The sequence below is a fragment of the Perognathus longimembris genome, chromosome 15 (genome assembly GCF_023159225.1).
Source record: "Perognathus longimembris pacificus isolate PPM17 chromosome 15, ASM2315922v1, whole genome shotgun sequence".
Lineage (NCBI taxonomy): Eukaryota > Metazoa > Chordata > Mammalia > Rodentia > Heteromyidae > Perognathus > Perognathus longimembris.
The window spans coordinates 6,243,011-6,257,993 of NC_063175.1; the positions used below are offsets into that span (position 1 = coordinate 6,243,011).

The 14,983-nt window shown below is 38.4% G+C and overlaps 1 protein-coding gene across 1 annotated transcript in view; it reads right to left on the reverse strand.

The window, feature by feature from the left end:
* The window catches only part of L3mbtl4 (L3MBTL histone methyl-lysine binding protein 4), a 293,901-nt gene that overhangs the window by 214,138 nt on the left and 64,780 nt on the right, over window positions 1–14,983 (reverse strand). The window contains exons 5-9 of the mRNA XM_048363591.1: window positions 12,152–12,256; window positions 11,018–11,153; window positions 9,040–9,131; window positions 7,367–7,521; window positions 6,023–6,099 (exon numbers count right to left, since the gene is read on the reverse strand). Coding sequence (XP_048219548.1) covers window positions 6,023–6,099; window positions 7,367–7,521; window positions 9,040–9,131; window positions 11,018–11,153; window positions 12,152–12,256 — 565 coding nt within the window. The remainder of the gene's footprint in view (window positions 1–6,022; window positions 6,100–7,366; window positions 7,522–9,039; window positions 9,132–11,017; window positions 11,154–12,151; window positions 12,257–14,983) is intronic.

Consider the following 14,983-nt stretch of genomic DNA (forward strand, 5'->3'; position numbering starts at 1 on the left):
GGGAGGGGGGACATTGACCAAGATTAGATGCACTGTGCTCATAAACTAACATGTTGAATTGAAACTTTGTACAACTACTTAAAAATAATAAAAATAAATGCTATGCTGATATTGCCTCATTGTAGATAAACCTAAAATAACTATGCTAAGGGGGGGGCCAGATACAGACAAACACAGGTCGTATAATTCTTATTTACACAAAACATTAGAATAAGGAAATTACTATAAAGACAACAAATGCTTGCCAGGAGCTTGAGATTTCCTTTCTGAGTGATGAAAACATTACCAAATTGAATCGGGTAATAATAGGTATGAATTGCATACTTACTGTAAATAGATGGCTCATATAGCATGTGAATTATGCTCTAATAAAGCTGTTAAGACAAGGAAAAACAGACTGCTTTATTTGGTTCTCTGAATTCTATCAATACACAAACTGCTAAACACACATTGGTTGGACTGAATTTGAGTCAGGTTGCAATTTGCCTTCAAGGTGAACAGCTCTCTGTGATGAGAGAGGCGTTCTTGCTAGGGTTGTTCCTCCTGGGGTCCAGCCTAGTCCTACTGTTGGTGAGATGTGCCCAGACAGTCACTGTGGTGTCCTGTCCACCTGCCAACATGGCAGGTGGGGGTCTCCTCATGAACTATAGTGCAGACTGGCATATAGAGAAAGCTGTTGAGAAAACCCTCTCGGCGCTGTGTAAACTGTTAAACAAAGCAAGAAATACGACCTTCCGCTGACAATCCTCTCAGTGTTCTTTAACAGAAAGATCTAAATTTCAACTGAACATAGTGGGCTCCATGATGTACCACTCAGGCTATGCTACTAAATAGTTTCACTTAAAGAATCAGATTTGCCTGAGTCACAAATTGACACCCAACTAATTGAAGTAATTCTACATCCCATTTGCTGAGAAGCTGCCTATCTATTTCCACAGTGGCTGCCCCATGTTGCATCTTCCTTCACCCTGTGACATTTTCAGATTCTCTGCATCCCCACAAAACCTTATATTTTAGTTTTATCCATCAGAGTGGTTGTCAGGTGAAACCTTAAATTTTGTATCCGAAGGTTGTGCTGAATATTATCTGTCCCCCACAGAAGGAAGGTCAAGGTCTCTGTGAGAACTCACAACCTGTGTGAAGAGGAATGTTGTTAAGATTGGTTTTCAAAATGACTCTCTAGCATTGTCTGGTCATTTTGTAATTTCAACTAAAATTCCATTATAATGTTTCATCTATAGGAACAGAAGGCCTTGCCATGTTTTCAAAAGGCTTCGCCAGAAAGATGACAAATAGAATGTCTAACAGAATTAAATGTGTATCGTTGCAAAACATCTTTAACATTTTATATTTACATGCTTAAAAATTGACCCTCGAGTCTCTCTCTGAAGGAGTCTCTTTTATCTGCAATCGATGAGAGTGTGCCAATGCACAAAGGGGCAACTCTGCAGATCAGACATGCTCTTGTATTTCACCAGATTTAACTACTCTGGGCAGAACAATTACACACACATACACACACACACACACACACACACACACACAGAGTGACAAATATAGTAAATGTGTCTTTCCTGACAACAGCAATTGAAGCCATAAAATAAAACTTAATGTAAAAATCCACAGGCATAAATAATGTCCAAGGTATAAACTTACTTTAAGTAAAATAACAACAACTACCAAATTTGGAAGCCCAGTGAATAACCAAAACAAATCATTCAAGAGGTTTATTTTAATTTTTTAAAAAATATATTTCCTGTATTTTAACACTGCATGCATATATAATATGCATTATATATACATATATCATACACAGATTATTTTCTAACCACAAATTTAAATGCTCAGCACCAGACTAGTGAATAAATAAACTCTAAATATTATAGTATTAACCATAAAAAAGAGTCAACTAACCAGGCATTGGTGGCTCATGCTGTAACCTAAGCTACACAAGAGAGTCATATCTGAGGATCATCATTTGAAGTCAGAAGAAACTCCACAAAACTCTTAACTCCAATAAACCATCAAAAGAGAAAGCTAGATGTAGACTTGTACCTCAAGTGGTAGCATGCCAAACTTGAGCAAAAATGGAAATATTCAGTCCCCAGGCTCTGAGTTCAAGACCCAATGCTGGTTTAAAACAAAGAAAAGAAACCAACTTGTGGATATATACTATACCACAACTTAGATGTACTTTAAAACCATTATGCTAAGTGAAAGAAGACTCACAAGATGCCAGATATTTTATGACATGTTCTTTATGGTATAGCTAGAACAGGTGAATCCACAGAGACAGACAAGATTAGAGGTTACACAGAGATTGGAGTGGGCTAGGGAGCATCTGTTTAATAAGTATCTGCTTATTAATTAAGTTTACAACATTTTGAAAACTGAGAACGCTAGCATTAAACATGACCAATTTGTATATTTTAAAGTAGTTAACTGCATACTATGTGAATTTTGCCTCAATTTAATAAAATAATAAATAATGCTTAGTAAGAAATTGATTCAAGTACATGAAAGGCTTGCATACTGAAGGCTGCAATTATTATGAAAAGGAAATTAAAGAAAACTCAATAAAAACAGAAAAATGGCCATGACCATGAAATGGTAAACTTTGTATTATGAAAGGTCGAATAATTTCCAATTTTATCTTCAATTTCAATGCAATTTCTATAAAAAAATAATCCCAGCTGGGGATTTTTTTTCTTTGTAACAGAACTTGACAAGTAAATTCTAAAACTCCTATGGAAACACAAGGGACTCAGAAGAGCCAAAGCAATCTTAAAAGAAGAACAGTGATAGAAGATTCACATTTTCCAATTTAAAAACTTACTACAAAGGAGCAGTAATCAAGTTAGAGTATTTCATAAATCATCAAAACAGACTAGACAGTGGAGACATAAAGTCAAGCAACTGATTTTCCAGTAAGGGTTCCAATGAGAACCCAGGAAGCACTGGTGACCTTAGATTCAGCCTCTATTAGTCAGAAGAATCAGGGCATGTTGCTAGACCTCTGGTTCTTAACGCAATACACAGTACCTTTGTGGATTTACAGCAATATGGTCAGAGTGATGTACTTGAACATTGAATGAAACCATAATTTCTATAGATTGCATGCTGGAAGAGAAGGGAAGTTATTTCTCTAAAAGGCCTCCAGAAGGAGCAGCATCCTTTTCCTTAAGAGCCCCTACTCAGACCACATGACCGACACCCCACCTCATCTTTTTTTTTTTTCTTATTTATTGTCAAAGTGATGTACAGAGAGGTTACAGTTTCATACATTAGGCCTTGGGCACATTTCATGTACTGTTTGTTACCTCCTCCCTCTTTCCCCCTCCCCCCTCCCCCTTTCCCTCTCCCGCCATGAGTTGTTCAGTTGGTTTACACCAAATAGTTTTGCAAGTATTGCTTTTGGAGTCGTTTGTCTTTTTATCCTGTGTCTCTTGATTTTGATATTCCCTTTCACTTCCCTAGTTCTAATACCAGTATATACATTTTCCAATGTACTCAGATAAGATACAGTGATAGTGCGGCTATAACCACAGGAAGGGGATACAACAGGATCATCAACAATAGAAGCTACGGATTCACAAGGCATGTTGAAAGTAATTACAACAATGATATAACCGTTGTTTCCATAACATGGAGTTCATTTCACTTAGCATTATCTTATGTGTTCATAAGGGTATAGCTATTGGGCTCTTGTGATCCTCTGCTGTGACTAGCCTAAACCTGTGCTAATTATTCCCTATGAGGGAGACCATAGAGTCCATGTTTCTTTGGGTCTGGCTCACTTCACTTAGTATAATTTTTTCCAAGTCCTTCCATTTCTTACGAATGGGGCAATGTCATTCTTTCTGATAGAGGCATAAAATTCTGTTGTGTATATGTACCACATTTTCCTGATCCATTTGTCTACTGAGGGGCATCTGGGTTGGTTCCATATTTTAGCTACGACAAATTGTGCTGTGATGACCATTGTTGTGCTGGTGGCTTTAGTGTGTTCTTGTTTGTGGTCTTTTGGGTAGATGTGCAAAAGTGGGGCTGCTGGGTCATAGGGGAGCTCTATGTTTAGCTTTCTGAGGAATCTTCATACCACTTTCCAGAGTGGCTGAACCAGTTTACATTCCCACCAACAACGAAGTAGGCTTCCCTTTGGGCCACATCCCCTCCAACATTTATTATTGTTAGTTTTATTGATAAAGAACATTCTTACTGGGGTGACTCCACCTCATCTTAAAGAACCGGATTCTACAGTTAGCTCCAGCCAGTTTGACAGAAAAGAGACCTCTGCATCTCAAAAGCAAAATTTAAGTTGCTACACATTTCATAAAATCCTTTCAAGACTAAATAGATAAGTTTGAATACTGTCTTGTGTTTTAACTCTTTTGTCAAATGGTTAAATTTTCTGTTACCAAACTCAATACTTTGATGGCAGGCAGGTCCTGTTTATGTGTAGTCGGGGAGGGGAAAACAAGGTTTCAAAATAGCAAACCTCACGAATGATTCAAATTAAAAATCAAATAGCATTTCCATTCCAGATAGTATGTCCTACAATCTACGTTTACTCTTGGGAATTGTTTTGAAGGAAATTATTTCTTTGAGACTTTTGTTTTAAACATAGTAATTGACATAACCAAAAACTTCATTTTTTTTGTTTTGTTTTGTTTATGTTTTTATTGGGGGTGGGTTTGGAATTCAGGACTCAGGACTTACTGCAAACTAAGTTATACTCATTAGCTCCCTTCATTTTAAAATTTGAAACAAAGAGACTTAATAAGGAAAGGCTCTAAGTATTTTTATTATCTTTGTGTACAAAGGATTCGTTATTTAACAACCCAGTTTATGAATACAATATATCTTGATGGATGTCACCACTTTCAACTTTCTCATCCATCCCCCCAACCCACTCCTTTCCTCACTCTGAATTTTGTAGGATAGACTTTGAATTTTTGACTGCATTCTCTCCACCTTCTTTTCATTTGTCTACCCTCTCCCCTTGACCCCACCCCACCCCATTCAACTTCCCAGTTCCTGGTGTTTATTTTGTTGAACTTTGACTCTGACTCTCTCTCTCTCTCTCTCTCTCTCTCTCTCTCTCTCTCTCTCTCTCTCTCTCTCTCTTCTCTCTTTTTTCTTCTTCTTTTTTGCCAGTCCTGGTGCTTGTACTCTGGGCCTGGGCACTGTCCCTGAGCTTCTTTTGCTTAAGGCTAGCACTCTACCACGTGAGCCACAGCACCACTTCTGGCTTTTTCTGAGGAGTTTATTGGAAGCAAGAGCCTCATGGATTTCCCTGCCCAAGCTGGCTTTAAACTGTGATTCTCAGATCTCAGTTGCCTGAGTAGCTGGGATTACAGGCATGAGCCACTGGCACCTGGCTTTGAATTTTTCTTTCTAAGGGAATTATGCTGTTTGAGTTTTCCCTTGAATCTACTCTCTTTCTGTTAATAAATGTGTATGCACTTATGTATTTTTAGTAGTTCTGCATAAGAAAAAATGAACTATAAAGAATCCTTGTTCAACCATTTTACTCAGTAATTCAGTTGGTTTGTTGAAGGATAATGTCAGGGTCATTAATTCTCATTTCTGAGGCTTTCACTTCCAGCTTTTTCTAGAAATGTGGGGAAGGCAGACTCCTAGACATATGTTTCTGCTTTTAGATTTTTTCTCCACTTCTAGATCCTCTACACTTAACAAAATTAAATGGATTCAATATTCCTATTGTTCAGCTAATGAACTAAGTTAAAAAATAAATTATGGGCTTGGAAATAACTAGTTATAAATGTCGATCCTCAGCAACATTAGGATTAAAAAAAAGCAACATTTTTAAATGTCAGCCTAATAAATCTTTATAAACATAAGCTTTCATTTGGAGAAGGACATGTCGATTTCAAGTACTAGGTGGTAAACAGACAATTACAGGCCTTCCTCAACCCCCACCCCACCCCAACTTACACACTGTATAGTTAAATAACTTTACCACTCACACTGAGAGCACTTCAAAGACCAGTCTGCTCACCTGGGGGCGCTATCAGAGGTCTTCCATTCTCCTGACACCAACCAACCGGCTGGACATAAGGACTACTAACATCACACCTGTGGAAAGAAGTCTGTGTCAGATTATCACCCAAAGCCAGGGAAAGAATCCAATAGTTAAGAGCATCCTGGATAGAGAGACAGCATGGAAAATCGTACTTCACTGCTTCAGAATTAGAAGTCATTTGTACGACTATATTTGCATGCTGACTGACAACACTTCTGCTTTGCATAACCTCCTTGAAATTTAAAAGCATAAAATAAGGAGAGGGATTGACAAGGACCTAAAACATGAGTGATATCCCCAGGGTAAACATTTAAAGAAATCTCTTCTATCTGTTATTACTAGGACCAAGGGAGAACATTAATAGGACAGTCCAAATTTTAATAGGAAAGTCCAATCAAGAATCCAAGTGACTAGGTTTTCCTTCCCTTTCCTTTTCAAAGAAATCAGGAAATTTTATTCAAGACACATACAATAATTTTTCTGTTCTGCTTCTTAGCTCAAAGGGGATACTGGGCCTTGGTCACACACACAAAGACCCACAGCCTGAGGCGATGGCTCACTATGAGAAAATGCTCCAAAAACTATTTGTGCTATAACCTCTTCTTCCATATTTCAAGTTTCCCTCCAGTAAACTCTTTTAACTCACGCAATTAATGGCTTCATAAAGTATTCCATGGAGGCTTTCCTATAATCTATTCCTCTTTCTCTGGGTCGTTCTTTTATATGAGAGTTTAAGCTCAACATGTTTCAGGCCAGGAAATGCCCATATACATATGGATGGCAATGTCTTCACTTCCTCCTGTTGCCCTTACAAACTTGGCATAACACAATGGAGAGCTCTGAACTGCCCACCTTATGTCAGTTACTTCCCAGAGAATGGAAAAGAAAGTTCCTCAGCTGTTTGAATTCAACAGTAGATATGTGAGCAGTGGTACTGAAGAGTTAGTTATCCTCTAAATGCCTACTGTGCATTACTCTTAGGACAGGGAGAATGGGAGAATACCACCAAACATGAACACAAAAAAAAATAAAACCCACCATAGGTCGAGTGCCAATAGGTCACACCTGTAATCCTATCTATTCCAGAGGCTGAGATCTGCGGATCACGATTCATAGTAAGTCCCTGTGGAAAATTCTGTGGGACTCTCATCTCCAGTGAACCAGAAAAAAACCAAAACTCAGAAATGGGGCTATGGCTTATTGACAGAACACCAGCCTTGAGTAGAAAAAGCCAGCTGAGGGCATAAGATCATAGCTCAAGCACATACCAGTACCAGCACATACACAAAAAAAGAACGGAAGAGGTAAAAGAAAGCTCACCAGTAATCATAGCTCTCATCCCGGTTATCAAAGTGCACTCGGAGGCGATCTTCCACAATGTCTGCTATGGTTGCTACACAGACCAAGGATGGGTTCTTCCTATCCACAGCCTCCAGCTTCATTCCCACCTGAAGCTCCTTAGACATCAGCCCATTCTGACAGGTGCCAGAAGGAGAAGAGGCACAAAAAGGAAACAGCAAATTAACTGGGCTGAGCCACTGGCAGCATCTCTTCAGTACTTAGGCATCAGCAAAGCTGGTGGAGAGTCAACACTTTCCTCACCCTGGAAGTGAGCCACGAGTGCCAGGTGAATAAATAGCCACATACATTAAGAAGGCCGGGGAAAGGAGTGCACCTCAGGACATGCGTGTGCATGCACACACACACACACACACACACACACGACTTTGATCAACTTACATGATTCCATGTCTATCTGCCTCTAATAATAGGTGGAAAATAATATTTGCTACACAGGGAGGATGGATATCTTTCCCTTATCATCTTCATTGTATTAGTCTTAAACCCAGCACTTTATGAATAAGGACTATATGTGTTCTAAGCTCCCTGTGAGCTTTTGTATTGTTGCCAAATAACAGTATTTGAAAAGTGGTAAGGACACACTCGATTTAAGCACCAACTATCATTTGCTCACTAGATCTAAGAATACTGGTTTTCATATATACACTATTCTAAGAATAAAGTTCCAATTAGAAATGCCATTTTAACATTAACATTTAACATCAACAGTTGTAAAACCTCATTCTAAGTATGCAGTGTCTATAACTAGTCAGCCTTAGGATTTAGGGGGTACACACACAATACTGGGAACTACGAGTTTTCATCTGTTCCTTTACTGTGTATTCTGAACCACTGATTTTTATTTTCCTTTAGCATATTTCATTTTAAAGCATGTTCATGTTTGTTAATTCCTTCTTGTTGACACTTACAAACACATTTAGCAGCTGTATAATATTTATTTCAAGATCAGGAAGTAAAAGTCTCTAGAAATTCTGCGAAGCATTTACACATGGGCCTAGGTGGCAGAGCTAAGTCCTGACCCCAAGCTTCAGTTCTGCTCTATGACCTAGGCTCAGGTGGCAGAACCAAGCCCTAACCCCAAACCTCTGTCCTGCTCTGCCCTCTCCCCGAGTGCCCCACTCTTCTCTGAGCCCAGAGAGCACCTTCCTGCTTATGGAAGGCTTTCTGGGTGGCTGGGACAAGGGTGTCATAGGAGCGCTCAAGTCTTCACAACACCTCATGTCTATAGGAAATGTCCCTCATGTTTTCTTCCATCTAGCATACAGGTATCTATGCTAGGAACAGCCAAAGTCTGTCTAGAGTAGCTGCTGAGTTAGGTTAAGCTTAAAACACTAGCACACTGCAAGCAAGCAAAATGAAAACTGCTTATTAAAAAACCTTTAATTTTAGTGGGCTTTCAATGTAAAGTTTCCAACTTTTAACATTTAATTGAAGTCTTTAATTATACTTTTGAAGAGAAAAAAAGGATATGCCTACAAGAAACTGTAGCAAATTAAGTGAGCATAGTTACAGGAAGTTAAGACTTTCCTAATTCCTTCAAGGATTAAAATACAACAGAATATAAAGTGAATTTGTGAAGAAATTTAAGCTCAGGGGAAAGCCTGATTTATACCGAGGAAGAAAATACTTACAGAACTTCTGTTTCTGAATAATTTCTTAGGAGCATTTTGTAATTTGCAGGCCTTCAAGTAATCCATCCAAACAAATTTATCTTTTCTATAACCTGAAAAAATAAGGACACACTGCTCAAAACAACCACCAGGCATTGTCGGATGCATATGAAGTGTATTATTGTTACTTTTATTATTCAGTCTTCTACTACAAATCCCATGTTCCTAGCATAGCACTAATAATTTACATTAAGACCTAAGCATTCTCCTGCGGTTGCTTCAATGTCTTTGTCCCTGAGACACCCCACTCCCCACAAAGATGGAGAGTTCTTATCTTGCTTCCTTAAGTAAGGCTTTCTAGAAAAGACAAAGGGATGAGACAGGAGACCCTGGGTCAGGAGACCCTGCTCCTGAGGAAGCCATGTCATAGACAGGATGGGAGGCCCTGTTGATAATGCACCCAAAAGGCCTGATACTTGGGGGAATTACAGAAATCCCTCCACAATCCAAAGACCATCTGGCATGGACTCTCAAGTGGCTCACACAGAGCTGGCCCACACAACATGAGCTCAGTAAATATATTCTGATTGAACCTCATACCACGCCAAACTCCTTTGACAACCTTCAAGGTCATGGGCTCCCCTCTAGTTTTGTCTACCTTCTTGACTTGCTTTTCTGCTTTTTCTCCTTGAAACTCCAAATTGTAGCCATGTGGAGCCATGCCCACTCACACCCCACTGAAAAGAATGTCCCTGAAGCCTTGCTCAGTCATCCCCTCTTCTGGAAGGAAAGCTCCATGAAGGCAAAAACTTGGTTTCATTCACTCTGCCATCACCAGCACCTACCCAGTAAGGACTCCATCACACCTAATGGATGAATGAGCCAATAGCCTGACCAGAAGCAGAAGCTATGAAATCCAACACTCTCAAAAGACTATGTCACATAGATCCCAAGAGGCATTCAAAGTGATTACTAAGACTATGCAGACGAACAGTAATTCAACAGAATATCAGCAAGCAGGAAAATGTTCAAGGAAGTTGGTTGTACAAAATCTAATGGACCATGAGCAACTCATGGACCATATCATATATGTGTGTATGCATATATGCACATATATACATGTAACACATGTATGTGTATACATATATACATATATGTGTGTATACATACACACACACATATATATCCTCAGTAAATATAAAGATTCACTATTGTCTTCCTGGCCCAGATTCCTCTACATAAAATGAGACAAAGATGAGACTTCTATTTCCCAAAGAAACTGTTAATCTTTTCAGTTTCCTGATTTCCATTATTTCCAAGTTTGGGATATATTACTTATTTCTTCACTGTACAGTATCATTGATATAGTCAGATATTTCATTCTGACCACAATTTAAACATTAGTTATGTAGTCCTTGTAGGGTGTAATAAATTTTACAAGAAGATGTTTCTGTAGTATTTTATTTGTGCCTACTATATTTTGTCAAAATATTTGACCTGATCTAAAAAGTTACAAATGATTTTTTTAAATACATGATTTCCCTTCCTTTTCGACCCCTCCCCTCCCTTTCCCTCCTCTTCCCCTTTTCTTCCCTTCTTTCCCTCTTTCTTCTCTTCTTACCAGTACCAGGGCTGGAAATCAGGGCCTTGAGCTCTCTCTCGCTCAGCTTGTTTGCTCACAGCTGATACTCTTACCACATGAAACATACCTTATATCTGTTATTTTGGAGATAAAAATCTCAAGAACTTTTCCACTTAGTTTGGATCTGAACCATCATCCTTCAGCTTCCACCTGTATCTGAGTAGCCAGAACTATAGGGGTGCTGCCAGTGTCTGGCTAAAGGTACTTATTTCTGAAGATGTTAATATTGTAGGTCACACTTTCATTTTGGAAATCAATGAACACCAGATTTTATTGTTAATCTTTTATGAAATATTACTAAAATGAAACTGAAATAGTGAGTAACTGTATTGGGTTGGTAAAGGCATCGAAACTTACCTTTAGGGATGTGTAGTTCATGTTTGGTCCTTCCACACCACCCTACTGGATGAATATCAGGGGAACCAGCATTAATCCAGAAATCATAGCAGCTTAAATAACCATCAAAATGCAGTCTCAGCCGGTAACCGCACACCTGCAACACAGCACGTCCGTGACCATTGCTTAAGTGGCATACATTGGAAGTGGGCACAAAGGGCACAAAATACTCAGCTATTTGTCAGTGCTATTAACACATGAGTCCATCCATCCAAATGTTTTCATTATGGAACCCATTAATACAGGATATGGCATCTGATTAAAACAAAATAATGATGAAGGAGATATTGTTAGCTACCTAAAGCCATCTACCAAAAATATAGACTTCTAACCAACCTAAGAATCTGAGATCGACATATGTAGTTTAGTTGACTAATTTAGTAATTCAATACCTGTCAAATATACATTCAGAAACCACATCTCTTGCTGTATGGCTTGGATTCATATCTCAAGACAAAGCAAGGCCTGGTTTTAACTAACATGTGGACCAGTATACTCAACACTGAAAATAATAAAAGCCTGAAAAACAGATCATCTATGTATGCTATTTGAGTTTAATAGCTACAATCAATCAAGTAAAGCAAATGTATGTGACTTCTAAGTTCAATGCTATTAGAAATATAGACATCTGTATTAACTTAGCAATATGTTTAGTAAGTCTCACATTTTGTAAGCTATTTACTTTCCTGAATGGTTGAGATATATTTTTTTTCATAAAATGAACATACTTACATAAATGTATAATTCATGTATGTGAACATAATTCATGTCCGTTTTTCACTCATTCAGCTAAAACATGAATACTTATGTGTCTTCTAATAGAATTAACAAACATGGTAGGACTCACGGATTATTATCAACCTCAGATGAAAACTATTTACCAATTAAGTCAAGAAAATGCAAGCTGATGGAAGTGTTAGAAAATTCATCTTCTGAGGAAGGAAAAACACATTAAGAAATATATTTCACCCATTACTGACTAAAATAAATCCATAATGTACTGGAACTTGTTAAAGTTACAATATAACTCTAATCTTTTATTTTCTATAAAATTCTATGCCTATGAAATCTGCCTAAGCCAACACCATCTCTTACCTCAGCTACAGAAAGCACACAGAATACCGATGGGTGTCGAGGATCAATGCCTTCTAATCTCATCCCAATCTGAAAACCATTTTCATGCTCTGGAAAGGATTGATCCTAGGAAAATTCATGATATAACATAAGTCATTTAGATTGCTTCACAATTTAAGTTAAATTGTGTCACTGTTATCTGGAGTCTGAAACAACATAATTTATAAAAACAGAGAATAGGCAAGTGGTTCCCAGCGTTTGGGATATAAAGGGTATGTCATTAATCTTAGGTTACAGAAGGGGCACATGCTAGGTATTTGTAATTTATGTGTTCATTAGTTTGATCCAATCATCCACTATGTTAAAAAGTCACATTATAACTGTATAATCCACAATTGTATGTGACTATAGTTTGTTAAAAAGGTGAAATAAAATAGATATTTTAAAAATTAAATTTACTGTATAGCTTAGAAGCTTATTAATGTAGCTTAAGAGCATCCTATATACACTATATGTAACTGGCCTTCAGTGACTATTTGATCATGTTAATATTCTCTCAATTCATCCATGAAGCATAAAGTCCTATGAACCTCTCACACATCTCTTTTGATCAATCATTGTAGATTACATGAACTGCCCATTCTCTATCTGTGGCTGGGCCCTTACTGTTTACACTGCTATGGAGAAACTTCCGGCTTGTTTTCTTGAAAGGGTGCTGCGAGATAGTCCAAAGAGGCCTTAAACTCGTGTCTTTTTTGCCTCTGCATCCCCAAGTGTTGAAGTGATACATAAATGTCAGCATGCTCAGCTGAAAGATGTCCTTTTAATATGGTAAAGTATGTTTCCTGCATACTTGCACAACCGTCCTATGAAATCCTTCAGAACTCTGAAACTAGACAGATATTTTCCAAGTAATTTTTTTAAACTGTTGAGGTTCAGAAGGAACCAAGAGGACAAACTAGATGCAAGTAGCCCCTTTCACCACCCCACAAATAAGAAACAACTTAGAACCAGATATTATTTCTAGTTGGCCAGTGTCCATAGTCTCCCTTAGTTCTGACATTTTTCTATTCATGCATCCTTGTCATTTGGAGCAATGAAATTTATTTAAGAATACAATCTTTCCCTCTGACTTTCCCATTAGAATATTTCTCATTTTGCATTTGTTTAATTTTTCTTCATAAACAGATTCAAGTAATACTTTATTTTTCCTTTTGCAAGAGTACTACAGGGGTGCTACATCCCTCTCAGGATGTCACACCCAGAGGTACCTGAGTGCCATCTGTTGTTTAGTTTTTCTGCCAGTCTTGGGGCTCGAACTCAGGGGCTGGGCACTACACTTGAGCTTCTTCTGCTCAAGGCTAGCACTCTACCACTTGAGCCACAGCGCCACTTCTGGCTTTTTCTATCTATGTGGTACTGAGGCTAGGCAAGCATTCTACCACTAGGCCACATTCCCAGCCCCTGTTTCTTGATGAAAATGTTCATTTTGATCATTCAATTATTCTGCTTTCTGATTTCTTCACCATATAGTAACACCAAGAGTACACACACATACACACATGAACCAACACACACATACATGTTGGTGTTTTATAAATCCTAAGTTCAAACAGATAGATTGCATCCCATTCTGTTTCATATTTCTTCTCTGATGAGGTCAATCCATGTATCCTTTACTGAGTCCTACAGTGCATCTCCTCTGATGTCTGGACTGTTTTATTTCCATTACCACAACAAACAAGCCTGCTCAGAGAAGCATGAGTTTGTTTCCCGCCTCCACTCTGCCATCATAGAATGGGACTTAAAATAAGTGTGGATTCACTGTTTCCCCTCTTCAGGGCATTTATGGTATATTTTCAAGTACAAGTGAGATTATTAACCTAAAACTGCTTTCAGTTCACAATAATATTTATTTTTATCTTTTAGTATATTTTTTAGTATATAGAGTATCAATAAGTTTCTGAAAGTTAAAATCTTAACACACAGTACTCAAAGATGATTCTCTTCTGTCCCTGGTCCTATCAACCTCATTCCTCTTAAAACTTCTTTAGAGTAATCATGGTTTTCTAGCTTGTCCTGTGTCTTTGTTTTTTTTTTGTTGTTTTTTTGTTTCATTTTTTCCTAAGCGATCATGTGCTGTTCTTGTTTTCCCTTTGTTCTTACACAAAAATGCAAATGATATCATGCCTTTCTGTGCACGGCTTTCTGTTGGTGTACCAAGTCCCTGAAAGCCACCAATGCTAGCACAGTGATGACCCCAGCCTTTTTAACAGCTGCAGTGTATTCTACCATGTGTGGGTACCACCATTCATTCTGCATAAACATGGGGCTGTCTTTTAAATCTTTCTGAATTGGCTAGTAAAATGCTGTTAAAAGCTTTCTTACATTCACAGATCCCTTTGAAGCTCCTAAGGAAAAACTTTAAGGAGAATAAAATCCAAAAGTGAAATGGCAAGAATAAGTGATTTCTCAAGGATATTTTATTTCAAGAGAAACAAATGTCACGTGTGTCTCCCAGACTCCTTTTCACATTAACTCTGTTTCCTAGCAGATTGCATTTAGCAGGTTTGGTGTGCCTGCCTCCTGTTCACTGCTTTGAAACCTCCATGCTCACTTCAACATACCACATACACGTACACGTCCAAGCACACACAGTACTGTGAAGAAGAGACGGGGGGGGGGGGGGCGGGAAGCATATTAATAATGGAGAACCAGGAAGCTCCAGAGGCAACACAACAGACTTCCTATTTTCACACAACCAAGAGCTTTCGATGTCGGTGTGGGAGGCAGCAGAGTGAAGTGGGGTGAGCACTCGTGGCCTTGAATCCCACGTGCTTGGAAACCCTGGGC